The sequence below is a fragment of the Excalfactoria chinensis genome, chromosome 4 (assembly GCF_039878825.1).
Source record: "Excalfactoria chinensis isolate bCotChi1 chromosome 4, bCotChi1.hap2, whole genome shotgun sequence".
Taxonomy (NCBI): domain Eukaryota; kingdom Metazoa; phylum Chordata; class Aves; order Galliformes; family Phasianidae; genus Excalfactoria; species Excalfactoria chinensis.
In genome coordinates, this window is record NC_092828.1 from 80,873,512 (window position 1) to 80,890,016 (window position 16,505).

Here is a 16,505-nt window from a genome sequence, read left to right on the forward strand (position 1 = left end):
CTCCCTGCCACACAGCTCAGCAGTGCCCATGCAGTGCTGAGTGCCTCTTGGAGCACGTGGGGTATTTTGGTACCCAGTGGAGGTATCTGAATGATTCCTTGCAGGCAATTTTGCAAGGAGCAGCTCCCAAAACTTGAGACCTCCTCACAGCGTGAAGGTTAGAAATGGAAACCCATTGCATCTGGGATATTCCTATCTCCGTGCCCTCTCTGTACTCACAGCTTTGAAATCTCTGTGGTTTGCTGGGATCTATAGGGAGCTGGAGGGGTGAACAGCTGATCGTTCCTATGTATTGGCACTGTGTGCTGTGCAGGATGGGGAATGCCCACAGCTCCACTCCCCTGCTCAGCTCCATACCCCCAGACTGGTATGGGCAGAGCGCAGTGTGTGAAGTGTGGGTAGTGCCAGGCTGGGTCCTGTTGAGCAGAGCTGGGTATTGCAGGCAGGATGGATGCCCCTGCCTTCAGTGCCCCTGGCTGCAACACCTTCTGCAGTACAGGGTATGTTTCCCATGTGAAATGGTTATTTCACATCCTCGCATGTGTAGGTGGTTGAAGCACGACCCACAGCTTAGGTGGAGTGTTGGAGTTTTCTGTTATTTCTTTAAAAGTAGGCAGGGACTTCTGCTTAGGGGCTGAGAACAGAGCTGAGCTTCTGTGTATTCAGTGTTGTTGGCAACACTTTGTTTTAAACTGGGGTGGAAAGAAAACATGCAAACACACCCAGAAGAGGTTCCCCACGCAGTGCTGAGCTCCCATCCACCTGGCAGCGGATTTCATGGCTCGCCATTATGTCATATGGACAATTTGATGTTGTGGTTCTCTTTTCACACACTAATGGGCTGCGTGGGATTTTTATGGGGAATTCAGATCCTGACTTATTCTACTTTTTTTATCGTTTATGGTAAAGGGAAAGTGCTGAGCAGGGGTCCTGGGAAGTGGTTTTGTTATCAGTTCTGTTTGCCTTCAGTGTTCCAGCTCGCTTGTTTTAGACCTTCTGTCCTCTTATTGCTTTTCTGAGCTTCTTCCCTCCCATCCACACCTGCTGTGGATACCTGTGTCCTTAGGGAACTGGAAGCAGAAAGGCCAGCTCCAAACAGCCTTTTCTGCACCCGAACAGTCCTTGTGGTCAGTGAAATGCCACACTGCAGGAGCTGGGCAGGAGGGGGATGTGAGCGGGCTCTCCTTTCACCAGCAGAGTGAGAGCCTCTCTTCATTTCTCCTTCTCAATTTTCCCTTCAGGATACTGGGCAGTACAGTCAGGTCCTGGTTGCCAACTTGATTCCAAATCTTCCATGCCGTGCCCTCTGTCTCCTGTGCTTTGTCACAGCAGTGAGTGTAGCTCCCATGTCACTACAATCCTGTCCCCAGAGACTCGTTCAGGTCCCCACTGCTGAGGATGAGATCACTGGGGTAGGGATGGGGCCTGCATGTGAGCCTTTTCCTTGGGAAATTCCCCATAGCAGCTGCTGGAGAAGGGCAGAAGCTGTGCTCAGAGGGGGTTCTCTGGTGTCTTGTTAGGGCCGTGCACCACCAGGAGCTCTTTCCCACTACGGGGATGTCTGTGTTTGCTGAGGGCTCCTCTCTCACAGACTGCCGCCTCTGCTGTGGGAGCCATAATGGGGCTGTTTGTCTGCCTGCTGAGCTGCTTTTAAAGAGCTTGCCAGTAGCTCTGTGTGTCTTTACTCTGTCAAATCTGTGTGAAGCTGGGCAGCAGGTTGGAGTGCTGCTGGTACTGACAGCTGGAGTAATGCACTCCCAGGGTGAGGGAAAGGTTGCACAAGTCTTCTTAGGAAAGCCATCTAAAAATAACGGGAACAAGGCAACCCTTTTTCCCCTCCCCAGAAATCTGTGACATCCAAGATGGAAGTGCTGCTGCCTTTCTCTACTCCATGTTATCCGCTGTGTCCTTTCTGTGCAGGAGGCCCTGCTTGTGCCATGTGTGCCTCCTCCCAGCTGGGTTTGTTGGTGATAGGAAGGCAGCTCTGTTCAGCTCCTTTTTACCTTGCCCCAAAGGAAGTGAGTGCGCTGTGTTTATATGCTGTTTGCTGTCCATGTCCCTGCTCCTCCTGCCATACAATTTGAATGTGATCATTTCCGTAGAGTTCAAAAGACAGATCTCAAAGATCTTAAGTTGCTACAAGCTGGTGAGGGCCCTTTGCTAAGAAGAGGAGGGAAGGAGACCCTCTGCATGGACTGCTGTGGGGATGAGCTGTATTAGACATCAGAGAACCTGCACTGGCATGCAACTCGGTAGGGAATCCGTTCCCATTCCTGCTTCGATGGCTCCTGGCCACCAGCATATTTCTGCCCACAAAGGTGTGCATCCCTGAAGTAGCAGGGATGGGACTTCCAGCAGAGCTGCAGGAAGGCGCTCGGCTGCCAGTCGCTGGCTTGGGGGGTTCTCGGCCTGCTGTGTCTAGGCTGAAGCTTGCAGCTGAGGGTAGTGGGGAGGGTTGAAGACATGGTTTGTTGTGGGTTGACCCTGTCACTGCATCTGGCCATGGTCCTGCTGCTGCCACATCCCCTGCGGGCCATTCACAAGCAGCCTGTGACATTCTTATGAGTGGTTTTCTGCCCATTCTTATCAAGGCTTGGAAAGATCCTTTCCTGCACTTCCTTGGGAAAGTACTTCTGTGGAAAGGGCGGTGGGAGGAGGAAGCCGGCAGCCGCCTCTGTCCGGGACAGGGATACTTGGAAACCTTTTCTGTGCCAAACTATGGGACAGGGTCTGGGCTCTGTGCAGGCACTGGGAAGGCAACAGGCAAAACTGGGACGTGGCTGAGGAGTGGGGTGGGTGCCGAGCCCCCAGCAGCTTGTGGATCTGCCTGCTAGCACTCAGGGTTGGTGTGAGGGGCTGTGGCATCTCTGCACCACCTGCACAGCTGAACAGACCCTCCGGTGCCTTGGCCATGCTCTTCTACCAGCTCCATCCTGCTGCTGGTGTGGGTAAGCTGGGCACTGTGGCATTCTGGGTGGGCACATGGTCTGCTGCTGGTTTCCCTTCCCTCTGTTGTCTCCTTCAGGGGGTGGAAGTGCCGGACTCAACCCCTGCTGTGGGCAGGGAGATTCCTGTGGGGCAGTAGAAGGTTGGGAGGGTTGTGCTCCTTGTCTCGACTGGGGACACCCGAACCTTTGTGTGCTGTGGCCATTGGTTCAGCTCTGAGGGTAGGAAGGGCAGGGAGGAAAGCGGGTTGAGGTGAGCCAGCTGTCAAGGAGCTGTGTGGGATGAAGAAGAGACACAGGTGATCAAAATGGTCTGAGAGTGCTCCTGTTTGCAGGAGGAGTGTTCCCTACTATGAGGACACAACATTACCCACCCCATGGTATTAGATGGGGGCTGCAGTGAGACCCCTGGATCTGAGTCCTGCTGGGGCTCAGCACACAGCTAAGGGAGTTGAGCTGTTTGGATCCACGTTTGGATACTTGTTCCAAACCTCCTCCCTGAAATGCCTCAGGCATTCGGGTCAATGGTTTTGCCTCGGTTCTGTCCTTAATTGAACTGCTTGGATTGTCCTTTGAAATGTTTTTTGTGCAGTATCTTTGTGATTGTAAATGCAAGCAGAGCTCTCAGCTGCGGCTGTCAGTAGATGGTGATGAAACTGGAGAGTTTCACTGCCATGCACTCTGGGTGAATCAGGCTCAGTCCCAGTGTTTTCTGGGTTGAGCCTCTGTGGGAGGGATGGGCAGAAATCTGGAGCTGCAGTCACATTTTCTATGTTTGAGGTCAACTGTTTGTTGTGACAAGAACTGTAAATCTCAGCAAACAGATGCACTGCTGACATCAGACAGCAGCTTTCTCTGGCTGCATGTTCCTTTAAGTTCTGTAAACCTGAGAAATTTCCCTGAACTTAGTGCTGGCCTTTGGATGGGCTCAGCCTGGGAACAGATGAACCACGGATGAGGAAGCAGGGATTGGGGCGGGCAGGGATTGTAGAAACCATTGAGGCTCTGGTGGCTGGGCGAGTTGTCTGTCTGCATCCCATGGTCTGAGTTGGCTACAATTCCCCTCTGTTCTGGAGAGCCTGTGCTTATAGCAGGGTGTGCTGCTGGATGAAAGCGATCTGGAAAGAAAGGAGGGGTTGGTCAGAGATGGGGGAAATGGGAGGGAAAAGAAAAGGTTCCTTTGGCAGACTTCTCTGGAGGATGTTTGCAAAAGTCCATTGAAGAGACCAGCCCTAGGCTTTGATGGGCTCTGAATTAATTATTCAAAATAAAGATGTTCCTCTCCCTCTGCTGGCAGAGCGCTTTGTTTGGTTTGGTGGGTTTAGAAACAAAGCGTTTCATCAGGAGGTTAGAATTAGGACTGTGTCCACGGACCTGTCCCTCCTGTGCTGCATTCCCTTTGTCCCATGTTAGCAGAGCACCCATTGCTGAGCAGTTTCTGCTGTGGTGTCCTGTATGGCTGTGGACAGTGAGCCCACGGAGCCTGACTGCTCATACATGCTTCCCAGCCGGTGTTCTTGGTGTTCCTTCTGGTTTGTGTCAGGCAAAACTGGGCACAGGTGACACAGCTGCTGTGCTCCTGGTGCAGGGAGCTGCTGTGTGGAGCAGTGTTACTTTTGCCAGTGGGATGATCAGACTTTTCCTTTGCTTTGTTTCAGAAATTGAAGCCAAGAAGGCTTGCGACTGGCTGCGAGCGGCAGGATTCCCACAGTATGCCCAGCTTTATGAAGGTGAGAGCTGCCCAGTCTGGTTCGGGGCAGGGTCACCGTGTCTGTGTGAGGGGTGAGGGAACGCTGCATCCCTGCTGCAGGGCTGTGGGGGAACATCCCAGGGCTCCTGGTTGGGTCAAGGCAGGTCGGGGTGCATGCAGTGGGTGGGAGCGGGCTGTGCCAGTGGGAAGCGCAGGGACTGGGCATGTCCTGCCTCCCGGCTAGCCGTGCAAACCCGCTCCCCAGCCGTGCACACGGCATGCTGCAGGTGAGCTCCTTTGCAGCTCGGCCCCCTCACACGGTGGGAACCTGCAGGGAGCACGGCCCAGCGGCCACAACAATCAGCGGAAGCGCGGCTGTGGGGTTGCACTGCCCACCATTGTCTGCCTGCCCCCCCCCTGGCTCCGCACCGTGCTCAGCCCATATGGATGGTGTTGGGCAGTTACAGCCCTACACAGGTGATGACCTCACTGCATGGGCACGGCCTTACCAGGTGCTGTTTGCTCCAGTTCCTATTTCAGGGCCGGCACCATGTGCGGGGGCTGCCCAGGTCCCGCAGATGTGCCCAGAGGTCTGCTCTGACCGAGGTTGCTGCTGTCTGTGAATAAACCTACCCCTTCCCCAGCATCTGAGCAAAACTTTCCACATCCTATAGTTTCATTCTGTTCCCCACAGCTGTCAGGGCTCAGTGTCCCCATGGTAGTTGCACTCCATAGTGGCACTAGCAGCCAGGTGGGCTCACAGCTCCATGCTTTGTTCAGTAGTCACAGAGCTCTCTTTGAGTGAAGAGGTGAAGGGAGCTGGAGAAGGCCCTGGAGAACGTCATCAGCTACAAATGTTCTGCCCAGGGAGTCCAGGCACACAGTGCCTTCGCTTGAACCTTTGAGGGATGGAAAAAGGTTCTGGAAGTGCTGCAGCCTTGTACTGGTGCTGATTTTTTGGTCTGGAGACATCTTAGCAGCTCTCAGCTCTCCCCAGTGGAGCCAAGAGGCTTCCTTGACCTTGAGGGAATAGCGGGCAAAGGGAGTCTGCGGCAGTGAGGGGTAACTGTGCATTCAGTGTGGTGTTCTATGGGCACTGAGATGGTCCTTGAGCCTTTGTGGCCTCTCTCCAAAACCTGCCATGACCTGAGGTCTCCATGCAGCAGTAACATCTCCACCCAGGTCCCTCTTCTCTCACTGTGGACCTGGGTCGTTCTTGTTGGGTTGCTGTTCTCTTCCAGCAGTGGAAGCCATCGTAATGTCTGCTCCTGTTGTCATTGCCATACACAGGTTTTGCTTTCTTCTTTAGGATGGTGTTTGCCAGCCTCACTACTGCTGTTTGCCCCCTGCTCTTGCCCTCTGCCTCACCCTGCTTGCTCCTTCCCACTCTGACCTCCCCGTGGTGAAGCTGCCTGGAGCCATACTGACAGTCTCTTGCCTTTCTCTCCCAGACTCGTTGTTCCCTCTTGACATTGGTGCTGTGAAGAAAGACCACAGTTTCCTGGACAAGGATTCTCTCAAATCTCTCTGCAGGTAAAGTTCCCACAAACCAACTGGTGGCTGCAGAACACCAAGCTGAGCCCTGCAGGTGCTGCCTGCTGTCCTGCAGTGACTGCAGGTGCTTTACACAACTGTCATGTTGGGTGGATTGTGGTGCCAGGGAAACTGCACTGTTTTTTGTTGTGAGCATGCAGAGCTGCAGGAGAGCAGATATTAGCCAGGAGTTCTCTCTGTTTGACTTTTGAACCTCGTTGTAATTTCACATGTGGGTAACTCCAGGCTGTGGAGCTCTGCTGAAAATGGATCGGTGAGAGGTGAGCTGTAACACTGAGCAGTGGTGCAAGGAGACCTTGCTGCCTGAGCTCCTCTTCTTCCTCCTGGCTGCTCTGGGCCATGCCTCACGCACACATGGTCCTGGGGGGAGACCCATAGGGGAGGGACATCTTGTTGCTTGATTTTGCAAGAGTGGTGTTTGGAAACCTCATCTCTGTGTTGGTTTGCATGTGGTTTGTGGTGTGAGCCAGATCCAGGTCAAAGTGCCTGTGGATGAAATTCTGTCTGCAGACAGATTTGCACTCGGTCATTGGGTATGTGCCACCTGTGACAGAGAGCAAGCATGCAGAGAGAGATTTGCAGAGCATTTGTGCAATGAGAGGCACTGCATGGGACAGAGGTGCTGTGTGCTGGCCCTGTGTGTGGGTCCCTGGGAGCTGTGGGTGTTCAGGAGCTGTCAGTTGTGCAGCCCTGGTTTGCACTGTGCTTGTAAACTCTTGCTCATTCCTGGAGTAAATGCTGTTCTGGTGCCTCTGAGGGCTGCCCTGCTAACAGAGCAGTGTCGGTTACTCAGCGCCTGGCAATAGGAGCTGGGACATTTCCCACAAGGACGTGCTGCTCTCTCAGTGCAGGGTTGAAAATAGCCCTGAGAGATGCCACCAGGTTTTTTTTCTGGCACAGGAAGCAATGTGGCATTTCAGAAATGAGCTCTGAATGACCAAGAGCAAACACTGACAGGAGGGACCCACGTCTGGCTGTCCGGACAGGCTGTGTGTCATGCTGGTGGGGGGGTGACTCAGCCCTGTTTTTACATTTGGGCCATGTCACCACATCTGTGCCCCCACGCTGAGGAGCTGAGCAGTATTGCCTTCCAGACGTGCTTTGGAAAGCAGCATGGGGTGGAGCAGGATGGCTGCTTGTTGCCCTACATTGGCTGCAGCGCTCATCTTGTGCCAATGGTGCTGTGCACAGTGCAGGCTGGGGAGGCTGTGAAGTGCTGGGATGAGAAGCCATCCCTGTCTGAGCCTTTGTGTCCTTTTGTCTTTGCCTGGCAGGCCACAGGCATTCACAGGGCATTTTGCTCTGAGGTCTGGGAGCAGGTTGCTCCTGTCCTGCATGGTTGGTTCCCAACAACTGCATGGACAGGGCAATGCCAGTGCTCTATTGCCAGCTCAGGCTCCTGTTCTTCTTGAGCAGATGGATGTTATCTCCTTGATGCTTCTGTACCCAGCAGACCGCCTCAGGTGGCTGTCGGGCACACCAGATCACCTTTACCCCAAGCTGAGCACAGGCTGAATTCTGAACAGAAGTCATGTTTTTGACCCATGGTAGTAATTGCTTCACAGAGTTACTTTATTCCCTGAGTAATCACTCACAGATCTGAGTGCTGTCCTGGAGGCAAGTGGGTGTGCTGAGCAGCCTTGAGAGGGTCACACTGCCTCTGCTTCCAGGGGGTTGTGCTGCACAACTGTGTTCATGTTTGGGAGTTTTCAGCAGAATTACAGAAGGGCCATTAATTAAGAAGCTTTTACAAAGTGCTAAATGAAATGAATGAACTGGAGATTCCTTCACTTGTGTAAAGAAAAGAAAGGGAACCTTAGTCTGTAGTTGAGAGATACTTGGAGGGGCAGAGGAGGACAGGCTGGCGCAGCAGCATTCCTCCCCAGCTTGCTCTGAGCTGCTTTGCTGGCTTCAGCTTGGTGACCTCCCTGTCCCTGCATTTGTCCTTTCACACCCCGGCACGCTCAGGGTGCTGTGAGCTGGGAGAGCCAGGCACCCTTTGATGCTGGAGCTGCTGCTGTGTGACAGCAAACACAGTGCTGGGGGGGCTGCAGACACTGAGGCACGGCTGGGATGTCCTGGTGCCTGAGCTGAGCACTGAGGGCCGCTTTGATGGCTGCGCTGGCAAAATCCCTGCTGGCCCACCACCAAGTGCCTGTGCCACCAGCATGCCGGAGTGGTTTAAACTCCTCTGCTGCTGTGCCAAGGGCTCATGTGATGGCTTTTGTGCTGGGGTGAAGGAGGTGCAGAGGGTCTCTGGACTTCTCTGCAGGCAGTGTGCAGCTCAGGGGCCTGCTCATGGTTGTGTGCTGTGCTTGGAGCTGCTCCAACTCTACACGTCTGCCTGATCCCTGGAGCCACAGCTGCTGGGTGACAGGTGACCAGGCACAACAACAGCTCTGAGACAAAAAATAGAAGAAAAAGGAAAAAGAAAGAAAGCACTGCTAGCAGAGCAGGAAGCCACAGCCGGGGTACAGCGTCTCTTGTTTTCTTGCAGGAGGCTGATGACCCTGAACACATGTGCCTCCATGAAGCTGGAAGTCCACTTTCAGCGTAAACAGGTGAGTTCAGGACTCTCGAGGGGAATGTGTGCAAGCTGGTGGAGCAGCAAGCCTGGTTGTTTTTGGTAACACTGGTGCTTGCCCCTGGGTCAGTGCACACAGCTGCTCACGGTGCTCGCTCCCCTTGTCCCTGCTGCAAGGATGGGTGCAAGCCTGAGAGCTGCTGACTGCCCTCATGTGTGTCCATGCTGCCTCTGCCCCTCAGCTCCTGGTGCTTCTGGTAATAGTGGTTCATTAAGCAGGGTGACACGGGGCTGGGCTTCTGCCACTGTGGTGGTGGCAGCAGCCTTGGAGCTGTGTGGAGCTGGGGCTCCTGCAGTGCACAGACCTGAGGTCACAGAGCTTCTTGGCCCTTCCTTGCACCTCCTTCACCATTCCTTCTCTCCTGCCCCCTCACTGCGGAGGGACTGTCCCCCGCAGTGGATGTAGCCATCCCCTGTCCCTATAATCACCACACATGCACAGCTGGGGCACCATGGCCCTGCGCCCAGGACCCCCACCTGCCCTGCAGAATGGCAGGAAGACCACCACACGGGGACATTGTTCTCATATCCGGATCCCCTTCTCTGGAGCACAAAGAAGCAGAAGGGGAAGGGGCTGTGCTGGAGCCAGTTGCGGTGCAGCTGTTGCAGAAGCAGCGGTGTGGTGGGGCTCAGCATGGAAGAGGCACAGGGAAATGGATAGCTGCTGGGAGAGGCGTAGGGCTGCTGGGGTGGGTTGTACCCACCCACCTTCCATGGGCTGATGTTGTGCTGTTAGAGGTACAGTTTCTGCCAGGGAGCTGTTCTGAGGTAGCACAAGAACTTTACTTCTTCTTCAGTGTGCAGCCTAGCTATTGAGAGTGGGTTTGTTGTGTGCATAATGAGGGGCATGCTGTGCCCACAGTTCAGGTGCTTGTCCCCACAGAGCAGGGTGAAGGACACTCTGAGCATCCCTGGTCTGATGGCCCCCTCTGCTCTGCCACCCACAGAATGAAGACTCTGAGGACGAGGACTTGTGTGCCATCAGTGACCGGTGGGCATTTCAGCGGGACAGCAAGAGGTGGTCCCGGGTGGGCTCCACCGATGTCCTCTCCCGGGCCTCCGAGGTTCCCACCTCCAGCATGCAGCAGGCATCCAGCCATGAGAGCATCCTCACTGACCTCAGCACCAACGCAGAGGCTGTGTCCCTTCACAGCAGTGCCAGCATGGGCAGCACACTCGGTGTCTCAGCCACGCCACCTGACCTGTCCCCCGGTCACAGTGCTGCTGTCACCCAGCCTGCCTGCAGCCCCAGCAGCTGCTCCTTGGCTGAGCAGCCCTTGAACCACAGTGAAGGTTCCAAGGAGAAGCCAAAGAAGCGGAGGTCTCGCAGCTTCCTGAAGAGGATTGAGTCGCTCCGAAGGAAGGACAAAGAAAAAGCCAGCCCCGATGAGAAGGATGTTTCACACTGTGGTGTCATGGCCAATCCAAGCTGGGACTGTGCAAAGAGTAATGGGGACCTCACAGCCACCAAGTCCAGTTCCCCTAAAAGAGGAGTATCTGCCTCTTTCCATGGCAAAAAACACTTCTTCTCAGTGTCATACAGGACTAACCACTTGGTGGGCTCAGGCAGAGGCAAGGTGAGCTCTGACCCAAAACGCAGTGGACTCTGCCTGGAGGCCTGTCAGACAGCCACGGAGCCCAGCGATGACTGGGCTGCAGGGCAGTTCCAGCACCAGCAGGTGTGCCGTGAAGACTGCCTGATCTATGTTCCCAGGGACCACAAGCCGGGCACCTTCCCCAAATCCCTCTCCATTGAGAGCTTGTGCCCTCTGGGCAGCGGCTCCTTGAGCAGCTGGAAGCCGGGAGCCAAGCCTGGGGGGCTCTTGGGAGGCTGTGGCAGCAGCAGCAGTATGGAGGGCTCATCCTCCCCGCAGGGCTTCGCCTGCCGCCGCCGCGGCTCCTGCAGCTCCCTGGGCAGCCGGGTGAGTGTGTACGACAACGTGCCCGAGTTTGGCAGCAGCGAAGATTTCTGCAAGGGAGGTGAGGAGGTGACCTACGAGAACCTGGACGATATCCTGCAGCACATGTGGGGGCTGCAGCAAAAAGTGGAGCTCTGGTATAAAGCTATCTCCCCCGAGTTGGTGGGGGAAGAAGGAGGCGAGGAGGAGGAGGAGGAAGAGGAGACAGACTCGGGAGGGGAGCCCACCTTCCCCTCCAACCTGCACCTTGAGGAGCGCTCCATGTCAGACGTCGGCACCTCTGCCAGTGACTTTGACAGCACGGGCAATTCCCTGAACGAAGCCGAAGAGCTGGAGATGCGGGAGCGCCGCGACTCGGGCGTGGGAGCGTCACTCACCCGGCCGTGCAGGTACCGGGGCTGCGGGGTCCGGGCCGGGCTGCGGGTGCGACTCGCGACTTCCCCCTGGCGGCCACACAGCGCTTCTGCTCCCGGTGCGCGGCGCTGTCCGTAACGGGGCGGTTGGCGTTGGCTGATCTCGGCTCACGTCTCACGGAAGGCAGTGCTCCCTTTCGCTGCGCTGGCGCTCCCTCGTGCTTTCCCTGAGAAATCTCTCGGCATTGCTGAGTTCTGTGGGTTTCCCAGCCCTGCGGCGTTGATGCTGGAGCGCAACGTGAGCAGGGCAGAGAGGAATGTATAAAGATGGCTTTTCTCATGAGTTGGGAATGTCCTTTATGTCCTGCTGGACTCAAGAATGCAGCTCAGGAGCTGGGCAGGAGCCTTTCTGGAGCAGTGCAGGCAGAAAGGTGTTGATGGGCTCCCAGAAGAGCACTGGCTTGTTGGAGCATCTTTTAGCAGTTCCCGTTAAGTGCATTTCCCAGAGCCCCTTCCACCTGTCCAGCCCTCCTGCAGCTCTGCGCCAGCGTGCAGGTGGGAGGATGCTGCTGTGGCATGAGTGTCGGGGTGGGAGTGGCCCTGTAAGAGGATAAAAAAAATCTTTGTGTTTCTGTGTTCTGGCACTGGCCCTGATTATTCTGTGAGGGGTAGGTAGCAGCCCTTGAGGCACTCAGGCTGGTGCTGGGCTCAGTCTGGCTGCTGCAGTGCCTGCACCAAGCTCAGGTGCTGGAGAGAAGGCTCTGAATGCCCGCCTTTCTCCACAGAAAGCTACGCTGGCACAGCTTCCAGAACTCCCACCGGCCCAGCCTGAACTCTGCCTCTCTGGAGATCAACCGTCAGTCCTCTGCTCAGCTCAATCTGCTCCAGAAGTGCTCCCTGCTGCGGCTCACGGCCATCATGGAGAAGTACTCTGTGCCCCACAAGCAAGTCTGGACATGGTGAGCTGGTGGGGGGGGGATACAGGCTGGAGCCCTTGGGACAGTGCTGCTGAGGAGGCAGCTGTTTGATTGTGCTGACCACCTATCCATCCCACCTGCAGGACTGTGCCCAAGTTCATGAAGCGGAGCAAAGTCCCCGACTACAGGGACAAGGCAGTCTTTGGGGTGCCACCCATCATCAACGTGAAGAGGACGGGGCAGCCGCTGCCACAGAGCATCCAGCAGGCGATGCGTTACATCCGCAGCCAGTGCTTGGACCAGGTGATGCTGCAGCCGTGGGTGCTGGGGGGCTCTGAGCATGGGCAGCTGCTGTCTGCAGTGCTATGGTTGGGGGGAAAAAGTGAATTGCAAGTGGTACTTTGATGTAGGGAATGGGGAGAACAGGGTTCTCTGTGGGATATTCATGCCAGTGGGGTCATCACAGCCATCCCTTACCTGTGCTGTGAGGAGGTGAGGTGCCACGTAGAGGCTCACCTGGCATCCCAGCATGGCTCTGCTCCTTCTTGGTAGGTTGGCATTTTCCGTAAGTCAGGAGTGAAGTCTCGGATCCAAGCACTCAGGCACATGAATGAGACCAGCCCTGACAACGTTAACTACAAGGGGCAGTCAGCTTATGACGTGGCAGACCTGCTGAAGCAATATTTCCGTGACCTTCCAGAGCCCATCTTCACCAGCAAGCTCACCGACACCTTCCTGCAGATCTATCAGTGTAAGGCATGGGGTGTGCCCTGGGGGCCTGGTGAGGGTGGTGGTCCATTAATGTGAGGACAGAGTGCTGACTGCAAATGCTGCCCTCAGTTGTGCCAAAGGAGCAGCAGCTGCAGGCGGTGCAGGCTGCCATCATCCTGATGCCAGATGAGAACCGTGAGGTGCTGCAGACACTGCTCTACTTCCTGAGTGACATTGCCTCTGCTGAGGAGAACCAGATGACTGCTGGAAACTTGGCTGTGTGCCTAGCACCCTCACTCTTCCATCTCAACGTGTCCAAGAAGGAAAGCACCTCACCAAGGTAGCGGCTCTGCGCCTGCTGACCTGCTTTGTACCACAGGGCTGGGGGTGGTGTGAGTTGGGGCTGGGATTTGGTGCCCATTCTCAGCTAGTGCCATCCCACAGGGTGATGCACAGGAGGGGCACTATGGGGAAGCCTGACCAGAAAGACCTGAATGAGAACATGGCTGCAACACAGGGGCTCTCCCACATGATCACCGACTGCAAGAAGCTCTTCCAGGTGGGTGGCTGCAGTGCTCTCAGCTTGTCATTGCCTTCCTGGGGACTGTGGGGTCAGTGCAGGGTGAGGGGAGGGCACACATTGGGTCAGCCTGGGGCATCACAGGGCCAGCAGAGCACTGTTCGTGATGTCACAGGCTGCAGGGAGTGTGCCCAAGGAGGCTGCATCCATCCTTCTCACATCCTTTAATGAGGAGCTGCAGTTTTCTGGCTGCCAGGATCACTCCCAGCCTGACAAGCTGTGCTCTCTTGCTTTGTAGGTCTCCCATGACATCTTGCTCCAGCTGAGCAGCTCTTACATGGCAGCAGATGCTTACCCCCATCCCCTGTCTGAATTTGTGTGTCAAGGGGAAGGCAAGGATTTACACTCCTACTTTGAGCAGAGTGTCCGGAACCTGCTTAAAGAGTCATCAGAGAAATTCAAGGGTTGGCTGAGCAGCCCCGGGCCCCTCAACACAGAACTCTCCTGCAAAAAGGTGAATGCTACTGCAGGTGGGATCCTGGGGGTTACAAGGTGAATTGGGTGCTAATTAACCACTGTGAGCTACAGGTCCTATGGGCACCCGATGAGCCCTTGGTGCCCATTCCCTTCTGCAGGGAGGGAATCGCTGGTCCCTGCCTGGATGGGGACAGCTCTGTGGTGGAGGGTGCTCTATGTTCCGAGCCCACCATATCACTATTAACCCCTCTCCACCACCCTAAACTGCTCTTCTGTCCCATCCCATCATCAGTGCTGCTCCATGGCAGTGGGACCCAATGGGTGGAACTGGTTGGGGACTGCTGTAAGGGCTCCCAAGACAGCCTGCCTGACCCTTCCTTTGGTCCCAGCAGGTTGGGGACGGGCACCCCCTGCGCTTGTGGAAGGTCTCCACAGAAGTTGAGGCTCCTCCCTCCACTGTGCTGCAGCGGGTGCTGCGGGAGCGTCACCTCTGGGATGAGGACCTGCTTCAGAGCAAAGTGTTGGAGGCTCTGGACAAGGACATGGAGGTGTATCACTATGTGACAGACAGCATGGCACCCCACCCGCACAGGGACTGTGTGGTGCTCAGGTGAGGGCAGGTGGGACCCCCACTGGAGGAGGGCTTTTCTTGGGCTTGGTGTGGCTGTGACAGCATGGGCTCTTCCAGCCCTGTATGGTGCCTTCCACTGTGTGGAGTGGTGCAGCACAGGGCTGAGTGCTGCTCTGTATGCAGGTGCTGGCGCACAGACCTGCCACGAGGAACCTGCCTGCTCATCTCCATCTCGGTGGAACATGACAAGCTGCAGGTGGAGGGAGGTGTTAAAGCCGTGGTGCTGACCTCGCAGTATCTCATCGAGCCCAGTGGCATGGGACGCTCCAAAGTGACACACATCTGCAGGACTGACCTCAGGTATGAGAAACCCTTGGGATCACTGCAGTTCCTCTGCATCCATGTGTGGTGGTGGAGGTGTGGGAGCTGCTCCTGCATGTCACTGTGTGCCTGTAGTGATGAGGGGGAAGGACACGCTCCTTTTGCTGCCATATAGTCCTTGTTCATCATAGGCCATCATGGCTAGCAAGAAACAAGGTGCTGCTCGTGGCCTGCCCTGCCCGCTTACCCATTGCCCTGCCTTGCTTCCTTTCCCAGGGGCCGATCACCGGAGTGGTACAATAAAGTGTTTGGTCACCTCTGTGCCATGGAGCTGGTGAAGATCCGAGATTCTTTCCCAGCACTGAGTCCGAATGGCCCCGAGACCAAGATCTGAGGAGCTGGGAAGATTCTGCATCCTGTCAGACCACGGACTTGCAGCCAATGGGGCTGGGACACTCAGAGGGGAGTGAGAAGCCAACAAGCCACTAGGACAGGCACATATTTATATGCTTCCTTTTAACCTGGGCCTGCCCTTCCCCCCACCCCCAACAGAGAGCCATGGGCTGCCCCAGCTGTGCAAGGCCCTTCTCTGTTCCCACTGCAGGACCGTTTGCCACCAGCCCTTAGAAGAACAGGGGCAGCTGGTTCCCCCATGCCTACTGCTGCTCATCTGTCCTGTTCCATGTGTGCTACAGAGATGGACAAACAGCATCCTGCTTGCCTGTGGGAAGGAAAGAGGGGGCTTTGGGGTGATGCCCAATGTTCCAGGGTGAGCTGGATCAGGAGCTGCTCCATGAGTGTGCGGAGTGAAGCAGGAGGCAGCAGAGGTGTGAGAGTTTAGGGGGGAAGGGTGGAGCCAAGGCCAGAGGTCACAGTGCTGTGTGAGGAGGTGAGAACTGGGTGGCGAGGGAAGAAGTGTGCCTGTGCAGTGTCACCCAGTGTGGGGGCAGGCAGGAAGCTGGGCTGGGAACGTTTGCTGAAAGATGTTCTTACTGGAGGAGAGGACTACATGTAGGTATCTGTAGATATCTATTACTGACAGCCATTTTCAAGTGCCAGAAGGATTCTACTGCTATTACCTTTGGTGCTTAATTTCATAGGAGATGAAGGAAAATGCTGTCTGATCCAATGCCTTGGTTTTATTCAACTGGAAGGCTCCACTCTGCTCTGTGTTTCAGTAGGGGCTAGATGGACGTGCTTCCAAGCCAGGTGCCATCCTTCCAGGCCAGTGTCAAGCAGTTGGAGGGGGATGGACAAGGCAAGAAACCCAAAACAGCCACAGAAAAGCTAACGAAGGGGCAGCAATACAAGGGGGGCAGGGGCAGTGGTGAAAGGAGAGGGGAAGCAGGGAAAAGGGATGTGCCCAGCACTGCAGCTCATAGTTCCTTGCTATAGCTGGAGGGTCTCAGTGCACCCCAAATAAAGAGGGATGAGGGGCACAGCATTCCCACCAGTGGGGGCTGACCATATAGCATCTGCTTTCACTAAAGCAAGCAAATGGTGATAACCCAACTGTAAGGGCCAGGCTGAGTACACCTCCTGCACACTGCAGTAAAGAGGCATGGTGGAGATGGATTTACATCTCTCTGGGCAACTGCAGGCAGCAGAGCTTGTGCCTCACAGGTGTGCAGAGCTGCCTCAGCACACCCTGCAACCAGCTTGGCTCCCCCTCCCTTCCCCCTTCCTGCAGTGCCCAGAACTGACCTGGTTTCTCCTTTAAGCAGGGACCCAAGTTACTTGACGTCATTCCAACTGGAAGGCAACATGACCCGCGGGCAGGAGCAGTGCCCAGTGCCAGTTTTGCCATAACAAATCACGGCTGTCTCTCTTTTGGTTAAAAACAAACAAAGAAACAAACAAACCCAGCCTGTATTCTGTTTTTATATATGTATTTTATATATATATATATAAAAAAAATGTAACTTCTTGAGGGAGTGATTTTT

General features: G+C 55.4%; 1 protein-coding gene across 5 annotated transcripts in view; it reads left to right on the forward strand.

Moving 5' to 3' along the window:
- STARD8 (StAR related lipid transfer domain containing 8) overlaps positions 1–16,436 on the forward strand; it is a 40,878-nt gene extending 24,442 nt beyond the window's left edge. For all 5 annotated transcript variants that reach the window (XM_072334812.1, XM_072334811.1, XM_072334815.1 and 2 more), the window contains 13 exons: positions 4,604–4,675; positions 6,087–6,168; positions 8,687–8,750; positions 9,721–11,081; positions 11,831–12,004; positions 12,106–12,265; positions 12,515–12,713; positions 12,803–13,013; positions 13,118–13,232; positions 13,492–13,707; positions 14,063–14,280; positions 14,425–14,601; positions 14,839–16,436. In XM_072334812.1, the coding sequence (XP_072190913.1) occupies positions 4,604–4,675; positions 6,087–6,168; positions 8,687–8,750; positions 9,721–11,081; positions 11,831–12,004; positions 12,106–12,265; positions 12,515–12,713; positions 12,803–13,013; positions 13,118–13,232; positions 13,492–13,707; positions 14,063–14,280; positions 14,425–14,601; positions 14,839–14,956 (3,167 nt within the window). In that variant the 3' untranslated portion in view covers positions 14,957–16,436. The remainder of the gene's footprint in view (positions 1–4,603; positions 4,676–6,086; positions 6,169–8,686; positions 8,751–9,720; positions 11,082–11,830; positions 12,005–12,105; positions 12,266–12,514; positions 12,714–12,802; positions 13,014–13,117; positions 13,233–13,491; positions 13,708–14,062; positions 14,281–14,424; positions 14,602–14,838) is intronic.
- The last annotated feature ends 69 nt before the right edge of the window (positions 16,437–16,505 follow it).